General features: G+C 37.0%; 1 protein-coding gene across 10 annotated transcripts in view; it reads right to left on the reverse strand.

The window, feature by feature from the left end:
* SETD2 (SET domain containing 2, histone lysine methyltransferase) overlaps positions 1-22976 on the reverse strand; it is a 113060-nt gene that overhangs the window by 34892 nt on the left and 55192 nt on the right. For 6 of the 10 annotated variants that reach the window (XM_033864807.2, XM_073787859.1, XM_073787864.1 and 3 more), the window contains 4 exons: positions 21102-21236; positions 20235-20354; positions 18148-18810; positions 515-563 (listed from right to left, as the gene is read on the reverse strand). In XM_033864807.2, coding sequence (XP_033720698.1) covers positions 515-563; positions 18148-18810; positions 20235-20354; positions 21102-21236 — 967 coding nt within the window. Of the gene's footprint in view, positions 1-514; positions 564-15189; positions 15408-18147; positions 18811-20234; positions 20355-21101; positions 21237-22976 lie in introns of those variants that run through there. The other 4 variants (XR_012323985.1, XR_012323986.1, XM_073787862.1 and 1 more) reach the window with 4 other exon arrangements.

Genomic DNA, 22976 nt, shown 5'->3' on the forward strand with positions numbered 1-22976 from the left:
AAGTATCATATGTATCACTTATGTGTGGAATCTAAAAAAAATGGTACAAATGAACTTATTTACAAAACAGAGAGTCACATATGTAGAAAATAAACTTATGGTTACCAGAGGGGAAGGAAGGGAAGGATAAATTGAGAAATTGGGATTGACATATACACACTACTATACATAAAACAGATAACTAATAAGGGCCTACTGTATAGCACAGGGAACTCTACTCAATACACTGTAATGGCCTATATGTGAAAAGAATCTAAAAAAGAGTGGATATATGTATATGTATAACTGATTCACTTTGCAGTACACCTGAAACTAACACAACATTGTAAGTCAACTGTACTCCAAGAAAATTGTTTTAAAAACACGTTTTCAAACTTATACCAAAAATATTTCATTTACCTAATGACATATTATCTGGTTCCAAAAACACAATAAACTTCTTATCAGTTACATCTGCATATTTCTAAAAGAATATTCGTAAAGTCATATGCACAAAGTATCTCTGAATACCTACTTGTGCTCTCCTTTTCAGTTTGACTTTTCTTTGGAATTCGATATACCTCCTGCAAAAAATAAACCAAAAGAAAAGTTATCAGTGTGGAATGGAAGTGGTGATTGCTTTGAAGCTGAATGATTTCACATGGCAATAAAGAAATGGGGAGGAACAATCTGGTATTTAATTATTCTCCAAAATTTTACCTATGTTTGGCTTTAAATAAAAATAGATCCTGGTCCCTTAAAAAACAAGTAAAAACATATAGCACAAATACATATTTATTTCTAAACGTCTACCAGGCTTGTATGACCTCATTAGCCAAGTAGCAGACTAAATAACTAAGACATTTTATTTCTGGCAGGAATACACCTCCTGATAATCTTAATTTCTATATGCCTTCTGAACATAAAATGAAGTCATATATAGTTCATTTACTGAGAGTATGCATATGAACAAGTCAAACATCTCACTTGCCATCCCTACTTAAGGGAAGAAAAGGTTAGTAATACCTCAGCTATATAAACACACTTCAGAAAAATTACATGTGTAAACACAATTCCTGCTATTCAGCGTATTTTTCTATAAATACAAAATCAACTTGGCTAATGGCCAAATCTACTTTTATACTGCTGTTATTTTAAAAAAGGAAAGTTTTGGATCATTGTTGCTCTTCAAATATTATCTAATACTTTATCAAAATTGTTCTTGAGAAATATAAACTACGTTTTTAAGCCTTGAGGTACCTTTTCTTGCTGTATGAATCTAAAGCCTAGCAACAATTCTGTTCCCTGACAATCTCTCACTGTTCTAAGTCCATCAAGTAGCTCTTGGGCACATACTTCCTTATCCAGTCACCTTGTTAAGTGGGCAAATGGCAAACCCACACATTCTCAATGGTACATCATATAAAACCCTTCCTTCAGAGTAATCTCATAATACTGACCACACCTATATGACCTGGTAATCCCATTTTTTAGGAAATGTACTCCAAGAAAAATCTTTCCACACGATTTTTGGTTCTAGCAGCATTTGTGGAAAACGAAATAACCCACATGTCACACAACTGAGGAAAGTTCAAGATGTAATATTCAGCTGCCAGTAAAGATGCCAATGTGGACTTTACAGACGCAGGGCAATCTGTATGAATGCATTATCTTATTTGAATTTCAGAACAACCCTATGAGGTTGCTATCTCCATTTTACAAATGGGAAAACTTACTTAAAAAGTTTAGCAACCTGCCCAAGGTTATGATGCCTTTTATCATCTGTACCAGATGACACAGTGGCATTATTCTGGGAAGGAGTACCATTTTGGGGATTTATCTACAAATGTAGGTAACATCCACTATCCCCCTAGCCTTTTCTAAGTAGAACTTCCACTACAGCTGGGATTCTCAATTCTGGCTGCAGAATTAAACCACTCCAGGCAACTTTTATAGATACACTATCCAAAACAAATTGAATCTAAAATTCTGGGAATGGGTCCCAGGCACCTGTATTTTTTAGAAGTTCCCCAGATGATTCTGATGTCCAGAGAAAGTGGACATCACTGAATTACGGGCTTCTCTTAACAGCCCTCACTCATTCCTTCCTCACAAGGGAGAATTTGAGAGAAAGAACTATGTATGTCTGTCCTCAGTTCAGAGCCATCTGGGCTCTTTCTCCTCTTGGGCTGCTTCTGCCTGTAGAGAGGATACATTCTAATCTATTCCTCTGAGGGATGCCTGGAGTTGTCTAATTCAATGTCTACCTGTGGGTATGAATCAGGGATAAAGAGAGGAAGGACTTAACACTTTTAGCTCTGACTTCTCTATCCACCTCTTGGAGGGGTTAACAAACTCAGGGAAAAAGAACGCCACTTATCAGCACCTACCCACATTATAGGGAAAAACAGGTATTCTGCTAATTTTAAAAGTTTGAAAATGACTGTTGCATTAGGTACTCTGTAAACCTAGGCACTCCAAAAGAGTTCATTCATGAAGGGTGCTCAGAACAGATATATCGAGGATGATATCTGAGTCAACTAAGAATTACACAATTTTAACTTAGTTTCTTTTGCAGAAGGTCTCAGCATTACAGGTATTCATTACAAACATTTATAGCAATTTATTACAGACCTCAAGTTTGGGGCCCATTCTATGGTGGCGGTTAATATACCGAGGAAATGCTTCTCAAAGATACATTCTTAATTCCATTCAAAAGTTTAGAGCAACTGCTAACTAGAAAATGTATTCTGATCACTGAGTTGTACACATGAAACTAATATTGTATGTCAAACATACTTCAATTTTAAAAAAAGGATTCAGGGACTTCCCTGGTGGTCCAATGGGTAAGACTCTGAGTTCCCAATGCAGGGGGCCCGGGTTCAATCCCTGGTTGGGGAACTAGAGCCTGCATGCATGCCACAACTAAGAAGTTCGCACACCGCAAGGAAGATCCAGTGCAGCCAAAATAAATAAATAAAAATTTTAAGTATTCTGATGTTCACAAAATGGCTGATTACTACTGATTAGTGACCAAGAGCTACTGACTATTAGAGTATGCCTAACACTATGGGGAAGTTCTATCAACATGCACCTAAGCACTTGGAATTACTAACTTCCTCCTCTTCATATTGTCAAAGCTGTATACAAAATTTAAGCTGGAAACTAAGATTATCTACTTTGAGGCCCTGAAATGCAACAGAATCTTTCCAAAGTCCCACAACAACAAAAAGTAAGAAGGAAGCAGCCCTATAAAGATTACTGTAACATTTCTTAGGATCATTCTGTCTTGTGAATAAACAGCAATAGTGTTAGCCTACATGATATGAAAATCTGTTTGGAATAATGTCACACCCGCATGGCACAGAATCCATTGCTGAAACTGCTATCTGAGTTGCCTTCATTCACACTAATCCTTTATCTAAATGGGAGATTAAAAAAATTAAATTAGAGGATAAGAGTCAGAAGTCCTACATCTCCTAACAGGTAGCCAGAAAGCAGGGAGAGAGAAAACTGAGGGTAAGAAAGTATTAAAAAGAAAAAAAAAAAGAAAATTTTTTAGAACTGACATATTAAGTCACCAGATAGAGAGGGCTCAGAGCACCTCCCACAACAAAGGAGTCGAAATAGTATCAAAATAGCAACACTGTAAGCTGGAAAATGATACAATGACATCTTGAACATTTTGAAGGAAAATCTATTTCCAAATGGTAATTATATGATTTGCCAAACAAGAATAGAATAAAGGTATTTTTCAGAGTTATAAGGTCTCAAAATTTTGTCTACCAGAAGAGAATGTTAAAGACACTCCAATGTGGAGGGCCTAAAATTCAAGATTCTAGATTGTGTGAAATACATCTCATAAATTGTCTACAGTGTACATTGCACCATACTAGGTACAATAATTTATAAGACCTAACAATAATTCCTGACAGAGTGATGGAAAATCTTTCGAAAGTTACTGTAAATGAATTACCCAGCATTTAGATGATATAGGCATAGATTAATAAATATATGTACATAAATTCAACAATGGGGCATTCAAAATAGATCAAGTGTCCAAGCTCTACTTCTGTGCAAATAACTAGGCGGTGGTGGCTATTTAAAATAACACCTGCAAAAGATCTGAAGATGTCATTCTAACCTGTCAGAATTTCAAAAAAAGTTGTCTTCCAACAATACTGTCCCTAACTGAAAAGTTTAGTTATCTAGAAAGTGTTTTTAAAGCAACTGTTATAATTAGCAATATAAATTTTTTACAAAAGGGGTACATGTTTTGACTATGGGTTACTTGAAAAATGATGAAGATATTAACAGAAATGTACACCAAAGACGAAGAATTAGCTTATAAAACAAGATTATGAGCTGGAGTCTGAAGGGCAAGTGGAGGAGAGAGCCAAGAGAAGCCTGAAGGGACTTCCCTGGTGGTGCAGTGGTTAAGAGTCCGCCTGCCAATTCAGGGGACACAAGTTCAAGCCCTGGTCCGGGAAGACCCCACATGACACAGAGCAACTAAGCCCGTGTGCCACAACTACTGAGCCTGCGCTCTAGAGCCCACAAGCCACATGTACTGAACCCACGTGTCACAACTAGTGAAGCCCGTGCACCTAGAGCCCGTGCTCTGCAACAAAAGAAGCCACCACAATGGGAAGGCCGCGCACTGTAACAAAGAGTAGCCCCTGCTCACCACAAGTAGACAAAGCCCATGCACAGCAACGAAGACCCAATGCAGCCAAAAATAAATAAGTAAACAAATTTATTTTTTAAAAAAAGGAGAGAGAAAGCCGAAAATATAGACCTAAAATTCAGGAAATAGGCTAAAGCAAGAGATCCACAATCTGGGAAAACCTTAAGAAAACAATCGATATATAGTGTTACTGTCAGAGATTGCCAAGAGAGAAGGTACATAGAGAAAAACAGACTGACTTGAAGGAAAATGAAATTAAAAGGTGGAAAGTCTTTATACCTGATTCATACTGTAAGTTTTCCATTTCTTAATAAACACCTGCCAGCAATCTCACTTCTGGGTATGTATCCAAACAAAATGAAAAGCAGATCTCAAAGAGATGCCTGACTCCCATGTTCACTGCAGCATTATTCACAATAGCCAAAATACAGAAACAACCTAAGTGTCCATCAAGAGATGAATGGATAGAGAAGCTATGGTATATGTATACAATGGATATCATTCAATCAGGAGAAAGAAGGGCACCTTGCCACTTGTGACATGGATAGACCCTGAGGGTATTATGCTAAATGAAATAAGACAGAGAAAGACAAACACTGTACAATATCACTTATTATATGTAATCCAAAATAGCTGAACTCATAGAAACAGAAACTAAAACAGGGGTGAAGGGAGGTAGAGTTAGAAACTTGGTCAGAGTTACAAACTTCCAATTATAAGATGAGTAAGTTCCGGGGATCTAATGTACAGCATAGTGATACAGTTAATAATACTGTACTATATACTTGAAAGTTGCCAAGAGAATAGATCTTTAATATTCTCCCCGAAAAAAAGAAATGGTAATAATGCAGGTGTTAGCTAACACTATGGTGGTAACCAGTTTGCAATATATATGTGTATCAAATCAACAGGTGTACACGTTAACCTTACACAATGTTAAATGTCAGTTATATCACAATAAAGCTGGGGAGAAAAGAAAGGAATGTAGATACTAAAACAAAGGACCATTTTAACTCGAGAAATATTATATAGCTATGAGTTCGATGTTTTTGTCTTTATTGTATGTGAATCATGATTCCCCAAAAGCAGTTAGATTATATTTAAAGTACAGTAAATAGATTCTGAGTAAACGGATTCTCTTATGGAAAAAAAAAGTTTACTTTTAATTATACAGTTTTTATACTACCCATTTTTAGTTATAAAAACAAACAACACTTGAAAAAGTTACCTACTGCTAATAGGTCACACTAAATCGGTCTAAACTGGGATGTTTTCTTCCAACAGTCTCAAAAAGTACTCATTGGAAGTTTGTTAGCAAAGTACTCAGCACATTTTTAACACATCTCAAATGATACAGAATAGACTCAAATAGAATAGACTCAAACAGAATAGACTGTAGAAAAAAACAGGATTAAAACAAAATTACAAAACAATACTTTTTCTGGAAAGTGTAAAAATTTAACACTGATGTAGACTGTTCTTTAGCTAAACAAGACTTTGAGAACAAAATAATTTACAATGAGAGTATAATTTTTTACCTTTTATTATATACAGATCAGATTATATATTCTGTAATAACAGATTTACTTTTTACAACTAAGACTATTTTTCCTTGTTATTAGCAAGTACAGATAAAATTGTGTAGTGTATGTGTCAAACAAATCTTTATTCCTAAATGACAGCAAGACTAAGAACAAAAAAGAGAAAGAGACTCTGAGCAAGGTGCCATTTTTACAGCTGGAAGAGGAGATAAAAAGCAGGAAGGGACAGAAAGAAAATGTGAAAGCAAAGTTATGCGATATGGAGGCTAGAAGTTAAAGTGCCAACTCCAGGTAAAAGGAATTCTAGGAGAGAAGGAACTTTTTTGAGAAATAATGAAGAGTTTTCCAGAATTAAAGAAACATAAAATACCTTTCATTAAAAAGGCAAAGAGCATCAAATAAGAAACAAAGACTATGACCTAGCAATTCTGCATCTATGTTTATCCATCCGTCCCCCGCCCAATTTCATATTGGCTCATACAACAATATGTAGAAAATGATATCCATACAATGGAGTATTATTCAGCTATAAAGTGTAATTAACTACTGATACATACTACAACATGGATAAAGCCTGAAAACACTACGCTAAGTAAAAGCAGCCAGACACAAAAAGCCACAGATTTCATGATTCCATTTATCCTCATTATTCAGAGATCCTGTATCTGCAAATTCACCAACTCACTAACATTAATTTGTAATCCCAAAATCAATATATGAGACAAAACTTCACCAACTCTCCCCCCCAAAAGATGAGTCAATTGTTGATATTTTTTGGTACACTTTTTCCAAATAATTAACTGATAACATGATGCAACATTCTTTTCCCAGGAGTATCTCAGAATCTTTTCATTACTTTTTCTGAAAATGCTTCTAGTACACTAGTGGTCTTATATATTTCCTTTCCAACTTCTTCAATATTATTTTTACTGACTTTATGAAATCAGTGCATTTTTACTTCACAATAGGTCTGCCAACTTTTATAACAGTGAGACTGGCTGAAAAAGAAAACCCACTGGACAATGATACATGCTGATGTTAACTGAGAAGGGACCTTTGAATAAGAATTTTTTTAAGTGTTCAGTTCACTAATGTTTTTTGTCATAATTTTTGTTTCTCTAAGCAATTTTGAAACTGAAGATACTGAGAATACTATATACGTGTGTATATGTATATATGAATGTTTATGTATTTAGTTACATGTGAGAGATAAGCTTCTCCAAGATAACTGAATGTATTAGAAGATTTTTTAAAACCCTACTTTAAACCCCATTTAAAAAAAAATCCTTCTTCCCAGGATTTTCAGGTATTTGTGAAGTTTCAGGGTTAGAAGCAAAGAAACCAAATATTTACGTGAATTTACTGAACACTGAAAATCTAGAAAAAGAGGTAAGAACTTAGAGAAATAAAATGATAATAAATAAATAAACTTGGGTGTTTAAATTCCATCTTAGTTCCCTGTCAGTCCAGTGGTTAAGACTTGGCACTTTCACTGCCATGCCCTGGGTTCAATCCCTGGTGGGGGAACTAAGATCTCGCAAGCTGTACGGTGCAGCCAAAAAATGACAACAGAAAAAACTAAGCTCATCTGGTTCCCATTGAAACCGTATGGCTTACAGACAAATCATCTTGGAAAATACATGGTTAAATCAATTCTGTTAGTCATTTAGGCTAAGGATATTAAAACACTTATATCTGGGTAATATCAGACTGTAAAGAAACCTGATTCACAATTCCACACACCAGTGCAGGGGTCAGCAAACTACGCCCTGAAGTCTGACCTGCAGCCTGGTTCTTTAAGTGCCCTTTCAACCCCAGCTAAGAATGGTTTTTTACATTTTTAAAGTGAGGGAGAAAAGGGGAGGGAAGAGGAAAAAGGAAGGGGAAGAAAAGGGCAGAAAGAAGGGAAGAAGAAGAAGGGTGGAAGAGACTGAGGCCTCACAGTCACATTTTAAATTTAAGTATTTTAATATTTACTATCTGACCTTTTACAGAAAAAAACTGCCAACCCTTGATCTAGAGAAATAAAAGCACATCTTTGGGTAATATATGACTGTCTTGGAACCTGATTCATAATTCTATATACTAGCATAAAGATTTTAAAGATCCATTTTCTTGATTAACAACAACAAAATTTTAAAAATGAACATACAACATATAACTTCAATGTCTATGGCCCTATACCACTCTAAGGTTAAAAAGAAAAAAAAGAAAAAGAAAGAAAGAAAGAAATTACTGGGCAAATACTGATAAGTAAATACCCTAGGCTCCTTTTCCCTCAGCATAATTCTGTGAAATGCTTTCAGTGGTAATGGTTCTATAATCCAGATTTAGCTTCCTTTAATAGAAGGAAGAACTGTACCTCGATCATCATACCCCTGTAAAGTGTTAAGAGTCTATGATTTTATCTCATAAATTGTATTACAAAAAGTGGGAGTAGGGGTATCTCCATTAGGTCACAGAGGTCCTGAGATTTGACTGGAAAAATAACTTAGAAGATAATACACATGTCTGGAAGTTTTATAAAATCACACACATGAGAGGGGTGGAGGAAGGGAGAGTAAGGGGAAGAGGGAGTAGAATAATTTTATTTATTCTTTTAAACCCTTGAATAAACACTCTAACTTCAGACAGCTGGGCTCCCAACAAACAAAAGATAATAAGATCCAATTTCAGTTTTCAGCCACTCAGAAAAATGGGCAAAGGATATGGACATAGTTCTTACAATAGGAAATATAAACGTAAATATATTTAATACTTCATGTATAAGAGAAATGCAAATTAAAACTATAATAATATTCCATTTTTGCCTATCCGTCTGACCAACATAAAGTTAGACAACACCTGTGTTGGCCAGGGTGTAGTGAAACAGGCACTCTTACACATAAACATTGCTGATGAGAGTTAAACTGGTACAACTATGAAGAGAGATTTGGCAGTACCTATCAAAATTACAAATAACACAGACTATGACTCAGATACACAACTTTTAGTAATTTATCCAACATGTATATCCCACATATGTGAATATGTTCAAAAAGTTACTTGCTGCTAAGCTAATGAAAGGAATCAACCTAAATGGCCGAAATAGAAGACTGATTAATGTATGATTATGATAAACTGATTATGGTATATTTATACAATAAAATACTATGCAGTTATGAAAAATAAATTCTTCATAAACTGGTATGAAATAATCTTTACAATATATTAAGTAAAAAGGAGCTAAACAGTGGTGCCAGCTTTGTAAAAAAGGCAAAATATATACATATAGTATGCACAAATTATCTCTAGAACGCTCACAACAAACTAGTTGTATTGGTTGCCTCCAGGGAACAGGACACAGGACAGGGTTAGGAGTGAAATGTTGCCTTTTGAATTTTGTCGTGTGCAGGAATGGTCTATTTTAAAAAATAAAAGAAAAGGTAACATGCCTCAGAAGCAGCCCTAGACACAGTACCAAAAGACTTCTGTGCATTGTGATTGCATTCAAGGTACAGAATGAGGGGCTGTAAAGTCTCAGGCAAAGGCCTAAGGAACATGGGGATTCCCAAGGCAACTTCTAAATGCTGCTATTTAGCAAGTACCATACCTTAAAAAGCTTTCCTAGTTCACTGACATTGTTTAATTTTTATTTTTAAAGGAAGGCATCCAGGGCACTGGTAATATTCCATTTCTCTCTCTTTTTTAAAAATAAATGTATTTATTTATTTTTGGCCGCACTGGGTCTTCGTTGCTGTGCCCAGGCTTTCTCTAGTTGCAGGAAGTGGGGGCTACTTTTCGTCATGGTGTGTGGGCTTCTCATTGCGGTGGCTTCCCTTGTTGTGGAGCACAGGCTCCAGGCGTGTGGGCTTCAGAAGTTGTGGCACGTGGGCTCAGTAGTTGTGGCTTGAGGGCTCCAGAGTGCAGGCTCAGTAGTTGTGGCGCACGGGCTTCGTTGTTCTGCAGCAAGTGGGATCTTCCCAGACCAGGGCTCGAACCCGTCTCCCCTGCATTTGTGGGTAGATTCTTAACCACTGAGCTACCAGGGGAGTCTCTGCCGTTCAGTTTAAACTTGTTCCCCGAACTTCCTCCTTCTCTAGCCTTACCCACCTTGACTCTAATTCAAAAAATCTACCTTAACAACACTCAGTTTTATTCAACACGCATCTAAAATGTGCCGGGCTTCCACTAGTACTGAAGCACAAGGTGAACACCTGACACATGAGCCTGCTTTCAAGGCCTCCCCAGCCCAGTAGTAAAACATGTGTGTAGAAAAATTAAAGTTTTATGCTGGTAAGTAATCACTGAAGAATAATCAAGGTCATGATGATTAAATGTTTCTCAAATTTCAGATTTCTGTTTTCTAGGCAAGTTAATTCCAAATCTAAGATTTTCTTTTACACTTTCAAATTTACCTCCTCTATAATTTTTCTAATTAAAACTTAAAAATCACCACAGCCCTCCAAGAGACTTCACTGAAGTTATATGTTGCACTAGTCAATACAACACTGCAGCTAAGACCATCCAGCAAACACTTTTTGGAGCACAATTTGTTCTTTTCCCAACCCACATATATATACACCCCTATTTGAGAAACTGCTCATATTTGTGGACCCTTGCCCCAGAAAACCCCACAGTTTTATATATGATTTCAAGCATTCTGAAAATCCCTTGAAATTCAATCATGGATCACAGGTTGATCTCTGCAGCATTAAGGAAAAAAAGATACTTGAACAAAACACTAAAATGATAATTTCTATGATTTAAGAATGAATTTGAACTTATTACAGTTATTAAAACAGAAACAGATTGAGAGAAGTCTGAAAAGTATTCAGCAAAGATACATAATTGCATGAACTGTCTAGCAAGGACGTAGCAATCACTATTTGCTGGATCAGAAAAAGGAATGGAAAGAACATAGGATTTAAATCAGAAGATAATTTTCAGCTATGTCATTTAAAGTTAAGTTACAAACTCATGGGCCTGTTTGTTTCCCTTTTACAGCTGATACAAACACCACCACTTACTCTGCAGGGTTGTAAAGATTACATGACACTCATTCAAGTATTTTCTGACCACCTATCAAATAAAATATACACATTATGGATTCAAGAAGAATCAGGACTTCCCTGGTGGTTCAGTGGTTAAGACTCCGTGCTTACACTGCAAGGGGCATGGGTTCGGTCCCTGGTCAGCGAAGACGCCACATGCCATGGTGTGCGGCCAAAAAATTAAAATATAAATTAAAAAAAAAATAGCAGCAGTGTGGTACCATGGAAAAAGAAGGACCTTCTTCACTTCATCATTCAAATATTTATGAAGTGCCAAACTACATAGTACGCTCTCACTGTGCCCTGGGGAGACTCAAGTGACCAAGACAGACACAGTCTCTGCCTCTGCACAATGTACAATTATGAAATGTTATCTGCTATGATTGGAAAGGATGTTATGGGAGCATATAGAAAAGGCAGAATACTCTGTCTTGGAGGAACAGGAATGGTTTTCAGGGGAAAGGATGAAACTTAAATGAGAAGAGACATCTAAACAAAAGAAAGTCTTCTCAGAAACAAGTCAATGAGAGAGAGAGAGAGAGAGAGAGAGAGAGAGAGAGAGAGAGAGAGAGAGAGAGAGAGAGAGAGAGAGAGAGAGAGAGAGTGTGTGTGTGTGTGTGTGTGTGTGTGTGTGTGTGTGTGTGTGTGTGTGAACATTAGTAGCATTGTCCCACTGGTAGGCCAGAAACTCTTGAGGTGAAAATGCATACATAAATAAGGACCAGATTATGCCATGGTATGCAAGCCTTGTTAAGAGAAATGGATTTAACTAAACAATGTAATGAGGAACCATTTAAAAGTTTTAAATAGGACTTTGACATGAACAGATGTATATTTCCAAAAAGATCACTCTGGATACTGAATGTAGCACACACTGTAGGGGTCACAGAGTAGTCATTCACTATTATTAAGTGGTAACTTATTACAACCATTACTAAAAAGATACCATGATGAAAGTAACTCTTACTACCAACGATTAAGGAATGGTCTCTGCCCTTGAAGATCTCATGGTCCTGTGAGGAGAAACAAGCATCTAAGCAAGTAATTTTAATAACCTGTTAAGACTGCTACCACTGTATAGAAATACAGAAAAAGGAATGATGGATTAGAAAATCACCATTTGTTAACAATCATAGTTGTACAAGATTCAGGCAAATTCACTGGATGGCTGAATTTCACAAAAAAGAGTATTTATTATCTCCAAAGGTGCTCCTATATTATACTCTTTAATTATAAAGGGGAAAATAGTAACTTTACATTGGAGAAACCTGGCAGACACCAACTTAACCAAGTGACTGAAGTTGACAATGCCAGTAATGGGATAAACGAACATTCCAAACAGAACTTCAGACAAACCCAAATTGAGGAATATTCTAAAAAATTTAAAAATATTCAAAAATGTGACGTTTATAAAAGCCAAAGACTGAGGAACTAACTATTCCAGATTAAAGGATACTAAAGAGATACAACTCAATTTAACGCTTGATCTCAGGTTAGATTCTGGATCAGAAATTTTCTTTTTTCTATAGAGGACATTATGGGCACAACTGGCAAAATCTGAATGAGGTCTGTTTAACAGATTAATAGTATTGTGTCACTGTAATTTGCTGATTTTGATAAGTACACTGAAGTCATAAAGAAGAATGTCCTTGTTTTTAGGAAATACACACTAAAAATATCTAGGCGCAGTGGGCATGATATCTGTGACTTATTCTTTAAAAGTTAAAAAGAAATTAAGAGAAAATGTTAAGGTAAATTTGGTAAAATGTTAACACTGGGGAATCTGGATGAAGGGTTTAGAGGAATTTTTACTGTTTTTAACATACATCTGTCACTGGATGTGTATTACGTGAAGAATACATAAGAACAGTATTCTTGCAGTTTTCCTGTTAAGTCTGAAATTACATCAAAATCAAAAGTTAAGAACATTAAGAAGGAAAATTTATATATTTTCATTATGGTTATATATAAAACTAGATTATACCAACTTATCTGTACTCTACAAGTCTCTTAAGTTTCCGACTAACTTGCTCATGGTCCTGAGGGAAGAATGACATTCCTTACAGGTGCCTTCTAGCCCAGTAATTCTATAATGTATATACTCTCCCACTTCTCAGATAGTCCAATATCCAAATCACTTAAAGTAACTTTTCCTAAACAGAGTCAAGACTTCTTTTTTTTTTTTAAAAGTAACTTCATGGGGTATGGAAACATGGTCATCATGTCTCTAGGGAAACAGAATTAAGAGCTCACCCAGGGCTTCCCTGGTGGCGCAGTGGTTGGGAGTCCGCCTGCCGATGCGGGGGACACGGGTTCGTGCCCCGGTCCGGGAGGATCCCACATGCTGCGGAGCGGCTAGGCCCGTGAGCCATGGCCGCTGAGCCTGCGCGTCTGGAGCCTGTGCTCCGCAACGGGAGAGGCCACAACAGTGAGAGGCCCGCGTACCGCAAAAAACAAAACAAAACAAAAAAGAGCTCACCCAAAAGAATAAAGTGTCAAAATGACTTCATTCAAAATCAGAATGTTTAGAGCAGCCAGATTCTGTACTTTATCATTTAGATTAGGTGTTGGCAAACTTTTTCTGTAAAGGACAAAGCAATAAATATTTTAGGCTTTGTTGGCCATCCAGTCTGATGCAACTACTCAACTCTACCAGTGCAGTGCAAAAGCAGCCACAGACGTATGTAAATGAACGAACTTGGCTGGGCTCCCCCCAAAACTTCATTTACGAAAAAAGGCAGCAGGGCAGATTAGGCCACCCCATAATTTAGATGAAAGTATTATCTGATAATAAAGAAACCAGGCTACTAATAAGTTTTAGACCATGTTTGCCTTTTATCAAATGAGATTCTTATTACAAAAATTCAATGTAGTGGTACCTAAAATAGTGCTCTTTGGGGGCAATTCTGTATTTTAAACAAAAGGGTGAGTAATACTGATCCTTTTGGATACAGAATAATGTCTACTAAGGATTTTGAAATTTATTACAGAAATTCAGGGCACATCATTTCATGTTGAAATGTTGCATAGCAGATTTCACATATTAGTTAGGAACCGAAATTCCAAGCAGTGACTCAAAACTTGTTTTATTTTTTTTTGACCACGCAGCTTTTGGGATCTTAGTGCCCGACCAGGGATTGAACCCAGGTCCCCAGCAGTGGAAGCATGGAGTCCTAACCACTGGACCGCCAGGGAGTTTCCCCAGACTCAAAACTTTTCAGTTGGGTAACTCTCTGAATTATTTAAAACTTCTGTAGAGTTCAATGCTTAACTTTCTAGGAAAATAATATGTTTAATTAAAGATAATGTCTTGAGATAAAGATGAAAAAGATAATAAGGATGGTTCTTAAGAAAAGTCCAACTTATCACATGTACAAAATGTCCCTAAATCATCTAATCCAGATGTAACTATAACTACTCAGACTTCACTATAAGGAGACACACATCCTGTAACCTAAGTGTTTATAAGAGAGGCTCTGGAATCACTAGCCATCACAATCTCTCAGCTGTTTAACTGCAACTGAAACTGCCAAATTCATGGGAACCTTACCTCTTCTTCTCATGATCCAAATGAAGATTTTCCAGTCAAGTTTATAATTAATCATCACTTATAACCAGCTGTTTTGCCCTGTGAAGTGTTGGGTATATTTTCAGCATGAGGGGTGATGTACAGTAATTCCTTTTACAAACAGAAATATATGCACATGTCCCTGCTGAAAATGTAGCCCAGTTAATTTGCATGTGAAAATGAATACACGCTCATGTGTAGCAATGTGCTAAGTGATGTTTCTTGTTGAGGTCTACTTTAGGAGTCAAAAATGTGTAAGCCTTGTGGAGCCAAGGCAGTGGTCCTGTGTATAGAGGTATAGAAAAAGTAGCTCACTTAATCCTTTCTCGCCAGGAGTCGGGATTTTCCCAGAACGACATCCATTGTCGGCAATGGACGCACCAAAATAACGCCGGTGCCAGTGAGTTAACCACCTCTGTCCTCTTTTCACCTATTATATTTTTCATGCATCATCCAACTTCCCAACCATCTTCCTGTTTTCTTCACAGAATGCACGCTAGGTTCTTGTTTTTCTTCAGCACGAAGTTGAAAATGGAGTTGAGAAAAGGAGACACATGGTCAGCTGGTGATGTTAACAAGCTCCTTGCTGCCCTGAGAAGCTAGATGGAAATGGTTCAAGTTACAAGGGGGATCATCATCAGATCTGGGAGGACAAAGAGTAATTCATGAAGCTTCATTCCCTTCCCTCCCACCCTCTTTCATTTACTGATGATCCCTATAGTCTGCCTTCACAGCAAAATCAAGATTAAGAAATCTGAAGCAACCTCTTTCAGTTCTTCACTCCATCCAGTATGTAGAAAGGACAAGTGGAACACATGTCCAGCAATGTTACAGTGGCCCAGGAAGGTCAGGGAAGCTTGGAGTGGCTAACATAACCACAATCTTAGATCAATGCTTTTTAGTATAATCTTGAAATTAACATCAGCAACTAACACATGCTTGGCAACAGGTGCTTAATAAAAGTTGGTTGAATAACACATTTTCTTTTCTGCCAACATCTACTTGAACACACAGGTGGAAGTCAGACAGAAGTAGTTAACTCTTTCAATGCCGGGAATAGGATGGATATATAGTAATCACATCAAGTCACGGTGTTTCTCTAAAACATGTTCAAATTATGGGTTCCCTAGCTGAAGTATATTTTTTAAGGACAACTATAACCGGTTTTGAAATTAGAACCACGGTGAATGTTAATTAGAATGATAGATGAATTAAGAACCCCAGCACCAATGCATAACAAAACATCACAGTTCAGGCAAGCAAAAACATTTCTCAGTAATGCAATTCTAGATGGGTAATGATTCCAGAGCAAACTATAAAGTTTGAGGAAGGAGGATTTTATTTAATAACTTCCTTGATGCTAAGAATTGGGATAAATCCAAAGTATGAACGTTAAGAAGAATATATCTTAGGTACAAATAAAATTTTAAACCTCAAGTCAAGAGGATCATCAGTCTATATAGTACTGTGCAACCACTTCGATCTTTCAGATAGGAGTGAAGAGGACAAGCAAGGGAAGAAATAATTGTGTAGGACTCAAAAACATTTATGTCTGGAGTGTGCGTTTAAAGTACCAGTTATATCTAATTGAGTTAAGGATATTCCAGAGAATAATTTATATCATTACAATTATAATTAAAAAAACTACCATACAGAGAAACAAAAACATTTACTTATTCCAGATTTCAAGAAGAGACAGGTTTTTAAGAAATTAAGATGATTATGTCTTTTTTTTTTTTTTTTTTAAATTACGTCAACCAGAGCCTTCTCAGGCAAAAGTGAACTACTAGGTCTACAACCCCCCCCTCTATAAAACTATGTCTGTAAGGCCTTTTCTACCTTCACCTGAGTGCCTGTCTCCATTTCCACCTTCCTTACTGAGCCAATCATAGTACAGGCTCTACTAGCAGTCTCCAAACACAAGAGGGACTTCGTCCAGGGACTCCTGTGCCCTCACAAAGCAGGCCTTAAATAAAGGTTCACACAAATGACTGTCCCAGCAGCTCTTTCAATTAATTGCAACTCCAGTTCCTGCATTCACATGTTGTGTCATAAACAGATTTACTCTGAATCTTTCCTTTTGTATTTATAAAAAGGTCAGATTTCAAATAATAAGGCTGAGTTTATGCTGAACTGTAGGTGATCAAAGAGTAGCATGAGTAAGAGCTCAAATGGGTAAATGAGAGCTGAAACCACACCATACTTAAAGAAGGGTCTCAACACAGTAAATTACAAATGCAAAAATAAGCACAGTGCACAACCAACCAACTACACTCATTCTGCTCAGTATAAGGATAGTTCCCTATGGGTCAAATGGTAGGATATAATGGGTGAGCTTTGTAGTCATAATTGGGAACAGAGAAGACTCAGGTGTCCATTTTGCTGCAAATCTGTATTCTTGGTTTATCTGGTTGCTTCACCTCTGGCGCAAGAAAGGAGGAACAGAAAAACAGAGGCTAGGTAGTAACCTGTTCCCACAGGGTCCTCAAGACCTGGATCCCAGGATCCCACTTACAATCAGAATTTGCCACATCTCTCCTAGGCTCATCCTGTTATTCACTTCTGTGTTTATCCAAGACCCAGACTGGGTTCTCTGCAAAGAAAACCCTGCACATCATGCTACATACTTTAACAAGTGATTATGCAAGTATTAGATGTAAGGGTTCCAGAACTCTATATTTTTCCTCTCGATAACATCTTCTGGCCAGAAAAATAGGCATTTAAAAGTAGGCCTATTTCAGAAACAATAATAAAACTGAGTATGAACTAGCTCCATATAATGTTGTTTTACTGGAACGGATATTTATGTTCAATAGTTTGTTTTGGGTTTTTTTTTGTCATGAGACATTCCACCAAGCTAACAAGCATGATTCTATAGCTTTATATGTTCAATCATTTTTGATGAGAAGTTGCAAAATTACCTTGGCTTCCAATTAATTTTATTTTTAATTAATTTCTAGTTAATCCAATAAATTAATTTCCAATTATTTTAAACATTCATTTTTTTCTTACATAGACTCAAATGTAGAATTCATATTTGTTACTAAAAGGATTTTTGTTTTTAATGTAAAGACCACCTGAATGACTGAATTTACTGTTGTGATATACTTTTGTAAACAAGGAAAAGGGGGATGTTTGTATATTAGTTTGGCTGGTATCTCTGGCCAAGGTTTAAAAGACATTATTTATTTATAAAGACATTTATAATTAGCTGACAGAGAGATAGTATTCCATTTTTCAAAAATACATACAGCTAGAAAAGTAGGTAATTCGACTGAAGGTTTACAGAACTCTAAACCTGGGTAATTCAGGTTAAAATGAACAGAAATGTTTTCTTACCTTTAGGTCTTTCCAACTGTCCAGGAGCTTGGTGGCCAAATCACTTATATCTACTGTTTTATCTGGCTGTTCCTGGCTCCTCTCACTCTCCACATCAGATACACCCTCCTCTTCATCTTGGGATGGTGTTTCCTCAGCAATAGGTTCGTCTAGTTTTGTGCCATTGCTCTCTTTAGGCTCTATTTCAGTGTCAGCCTCTGGTTCAGATGTGGGTAGCTTAATGGCCTCCACAGCAATTTCACTATCAACTTTAGATTCAGGCAGCTGTTGTGTGAGTAGCTGTTGTGACTGTAACTCTTCCTCTTCTTCTATAGGGACGTTTTCTAACTGGTCAAGGTCCTCTTTGCCATCCTTGCCTTCTAGCTCACTGGTGGCATCAGAGATTGCACTGTCCATGCTATTTTCACTTATAATTTTAAGTCTGCGAAACATTAGCTTCTTGGGGGTGTCTGTATCAGCTTCTATGCTCAGCTTGGTGGAAGGATCAGGTGTGTTGAGCGGTGTGTGAGCACGTGATGTATTCTCGCTAGAATACCCATCTCCTTCACTCAGCTGAGGGACAGCAGTCTTGGTTTGAGACCAACGTTGAATAATAGGAAGTACTTTGCTTTCCTCCAACATATTTTTAGTAGGAATGGGTAAATGTTCCAAAGTCTTTATAATCTGATTAAACATAATTTAAAAAAAACAAACATCACTTTGTACAGCTGACTTTTCAAGCCTCTCCATGGGACTCAGATCAATTCTGTAGAAACAGTGTTTTTTTTTTACTGTCTTATTAAATTAAGACCTAAATCTTGTAACCACAGATGGATTTAAATGTCATAATATTACTTTCCTCTAGTATGGAAGGAAAAGTGTTTGATTTTTTATTTTTTTATTTTTTTGGCTGCACCACGAGGCATATGGGATCTTAGTTCCCCAACCAGGGATCAAATCCGTGCCCCCTGCAGTGGAAGCTCAGAGTCTCAACCACTGGACCGCCAGCTAAGTCCCAGAAAAGTGTTTTAATAAGCCTGACGAGCAAGAATAAAATGTGGAGCAGGTGACTGCTCACACATCAAATAAGACTAATTTAATTAATATTCTCTACCAGTAGTTCTCAAACCCAGGTAGATTTTTTAAAAATATAAACACTACTGGACCTCATCCTGGGTACGTTTTTCTAAAAAGTTTCCCAAGTGACTGTGATAAAGGCCTGGGAACTAAGCAACAATATATATTTAAATGTCTTGCATACAAACAAAAAATGCAGATATTACTTAACCTCCTTAGCCTTTGACAAACAGCTGTCTAGCAAAGAGAGACACTCTCTTCATTCTGAGATAACCACCCCCACCCCACACTCTGAAATCCAATAATTTCTTCCAAAGTACTCCCCCAGTGTAGTTCTACAGAAACTCCAAGGCTTCCCCAACTCCTACTTATTGCTGAATCTCCTGGGAGAAGGATGGAGGCAAGACAATCACTCATTTGCCCACTCATGTTTTTGTTTTTAAAAGTATATTATTAAATGACCTGGGGATTATATTAGCACTTATGATTAAAAAGAACTACATTTAAACCAAGTTAGAAAATACTGTGTATTTCACGGGACGGTATAAATATAACAATTCCACTAACGACATTGTCAATGAACATCTATTTAGATCTTTTAAAACAATTTACTCCTCAAAATGTTCTTACTCTTGTCATCCAGAATTCAGCTCTTCATAATTTTTTAGAACCCCAGAATTTAAGTTCCATATGGTTTCCTATCTTTTTAAAATTATGGTTTTAGCAACACACTGGATCTTTCACTTAACTATGATACTAGTATATCTTGCTCTTGCAGTTCCCAACTATGTAGTACTAAGCTTTAAAAGATACCATAGGGAAAACCACTGGGCAAACTCACTTCCAGCAAGGTGTATGTAAAGTTACAGTTATAGGAATGATATTGGGATGATAAAATGATGTAATTATTTAATGTGAGTGGTAAATATAGTGCTAAATTCATTATCACTGATATTATCACAATACCCTCAACCTAAATAATAAATACAGTAGTTTTAAGAAACAAGCAGGTCAGCTGAATGTGAACTGACCTCTTCCTGAAGCTTCTGGTTACTTTCCCGGCCATCACCTAGTTCTGCCATCCAGATCCACAACAAAGACAGCCCATGACGTTCCAGAAAGGACTTCAGGCAAGACTGTGAATGTGTGTTCTTCCATGGGGGAAGCGAAGCAGGATGCAGCGTATTGGGGGGTGGGAGGAGGGAGACACATAATACCACAGAGAGCGTTAAAGAGGGCCCACAGAGAGGACTAGAGTTCATTTATATTCACAAAGAAACCTAGAAATTCTATTTTGATTAATCTACTAGAACTGTGCAATTAACAAATGCTTTAAAGTGAGAGATTATAATCTTTTTTGATACTTAAAATGTCAACCTGGACTTTACTAAAGTTCAAATTTTGAAGGACTAAGAAAAAAATTATATTCACAATTTTTACTGAAAAAGCTATAACTATAAAAAATTTTTAAATCTTTTATTATCTAACTTCTTGTGGAATATTTAATAAACTGGAGTAAATATGATTACTGTTAAAATTCCTTGCTTTGAGATCCTATGGTAAAAATGGCCTTGCCATGCTAATAATCAAGCGGCGGTGGGGAGAGACCCTCTATCAAGTGTCATGAATTGTTACACACACAAAAAAAATTCCACCATGTTCTTTGACTAGAGAGAAAACACACAATATCTACTAATAGATTAAATGATGCTGAACTCTTAAGACATTTTTAAGAGTACAAGTTGTCAAAGTCATATAGAACTAACATGTCCATTTTAAAAATGAGTAACTCTTCTCATATCAGAATTATTCCTTTTCCCTTCATCATTCTGGATTGTAGTTTAAATGTCCCACCTCAAATTCAGAAATAAAAAATAAATTAATATCACAGTGTTCACCTGTATGAGCTTGAGACAGGTAAGCTTCTGTTCCAAAGTTTCAATTCTAACCATTAGCCGGGATAAGCTGAGCACCTGGTTTTTATCAGAGAGACCCTCACCATTCTCCATCAGGGCTTCTAGCTCTCCATCCACCTGCCACAGCAAGGAAAAATATCTGGTTATAGACAACAACAACAACAACAACAAAACCCCCACTAATCTAAGAATCAAACAATCTGAAAAGATGCTCGACCTCACCAGTAATAAGGAAAACTAAGACCACAGTAAGAAACCATATTACACTCACTATAAGAAGTCTGATAAAATCAAGTCTAGGCAAAGATGTGGGTCAAAACAAACATTTGTACACTGCTAATGAAAATATAAATTGGTATGATCAATTTGAAAAGCATTTCATTCAATCATCAAATATTTACCAAGCACTTATACATCTAGTATAGTTCTAGGTGCTGAAGACATTGCAATGAAGCAAAACAAAAAAATATGCCTTTATGGGAGGAAGAAAAATTATATTAGGTGAGAAGTATGTAAGGAAAAAAAAAAGTATGTCAGAAAAAATAAAGCATTGAAATAAAGCTTGAAAAATAAATATTTGTATCCCCTATGCCTAGCTGCTGTACACCTAAGAATAAACCCTAGAGAAACTTCTGCACATGTGTACTCTAAGAATCAGAACAATGATCATTGAACAGCCATTCATAAGAGCAAAAAACTACCAACAATCCAAATGCCTGTGGCCAGGCTGGATAAACCGGCATGTTCACATAATGGCATATACCACAATGAAAGGAATCAAGTGCAGCCAAATGCAACAAAAATTATCAATCTTAGCAAACATAATGCTATGTAAAAAAATAGTTACAGATATTGCATGCTGTATGAATCCGTTTCTCTGCACCTCAAAAACAAATTTTTTACAGATACATATCTGAAAAGTCTATTTTAAAATGGCAAAGGGGACTTCCCTGATGACACTGTGGTTAAGAATCCACGTGCCAATGCAGGGGACACAGGTTCGATCCCTGATCCGGGAAGATCCCACATGCCGCAGAGCAACTAAGCCCGTGGCCACAACTACTGAGCCTGCGCTCCAGAGCCCAAGAGCCACAACTACTGAGCCCACATGCCACAACTACTGAAGTCTGCACACCTCGAGCCCGTGCTCCGCAACAAGAGAAGCCACCACAATGAGAAGCCCACATACCACAATGAAGATTAGACCCCGCTCACCGCAACTAGAGAAAGCCCACGCGCAGCAACGAAGACCGAACGCAGCCATAAATAAATAAAAAAATAAATGATTTTTTGTTTGTTTGTTTTTAAAAAAGGGCAAGGGAGGTAAGACACAAAATTCAAAATGGTGGTATCCTCCAGGAGCTATAAGCAGAGAGAAGGAAGCAGAGAATGCTCACAAGCACATATAAAGTATAATTATAGGCTTTATAATTTAACATAAATTCTTTGTTCCAAAGATATTAAATAATAGAGAACAACAGCAACAAAAATCAAGGTTCCAAAGGTTGTTTTCTAGCTGTGTTGCAGCAGTTATAAAAGATATAAAGACACCCTCACAGGGCTTCCCTGGTGGCACAGTGGTTGAGAGTCCGCCTGCTGATGCAGGGGACACGGGTTCGTGCCCTGGTCCAGGAAGATACCACATGCCGCAGAGCGGCTGGGCCCGTGAGCCATGGCCGCTGAGCCTGCTCGTCCAGAGCCTGTGCTCCGCAACGGGAGAGGCCACAACAGTGAGAGGCCCGCGTACCGCAAAAAAAAAAAAAAGAAAAGACACCCTCACAGAACTTACTATCGGGGAGATAAAATTAACTCATATGAAAACGAACAATGATATAAATGTTAATGTTAAGAAACCTA

This window comes from Tursiops truncatus, chromosome 10 (assembly GCF_011762595.2).
Source record: "Tursiops truncatus isolate mTurTru1 chromosome 10, mTurTru1.mat.Y, whole genome shotgun sequence".
NCBI lineage: Eukaryota > Metazoa > Chordata > Mammalia > Artiodactyla > Delphinidae > Tursiops > Tursiops truncatus.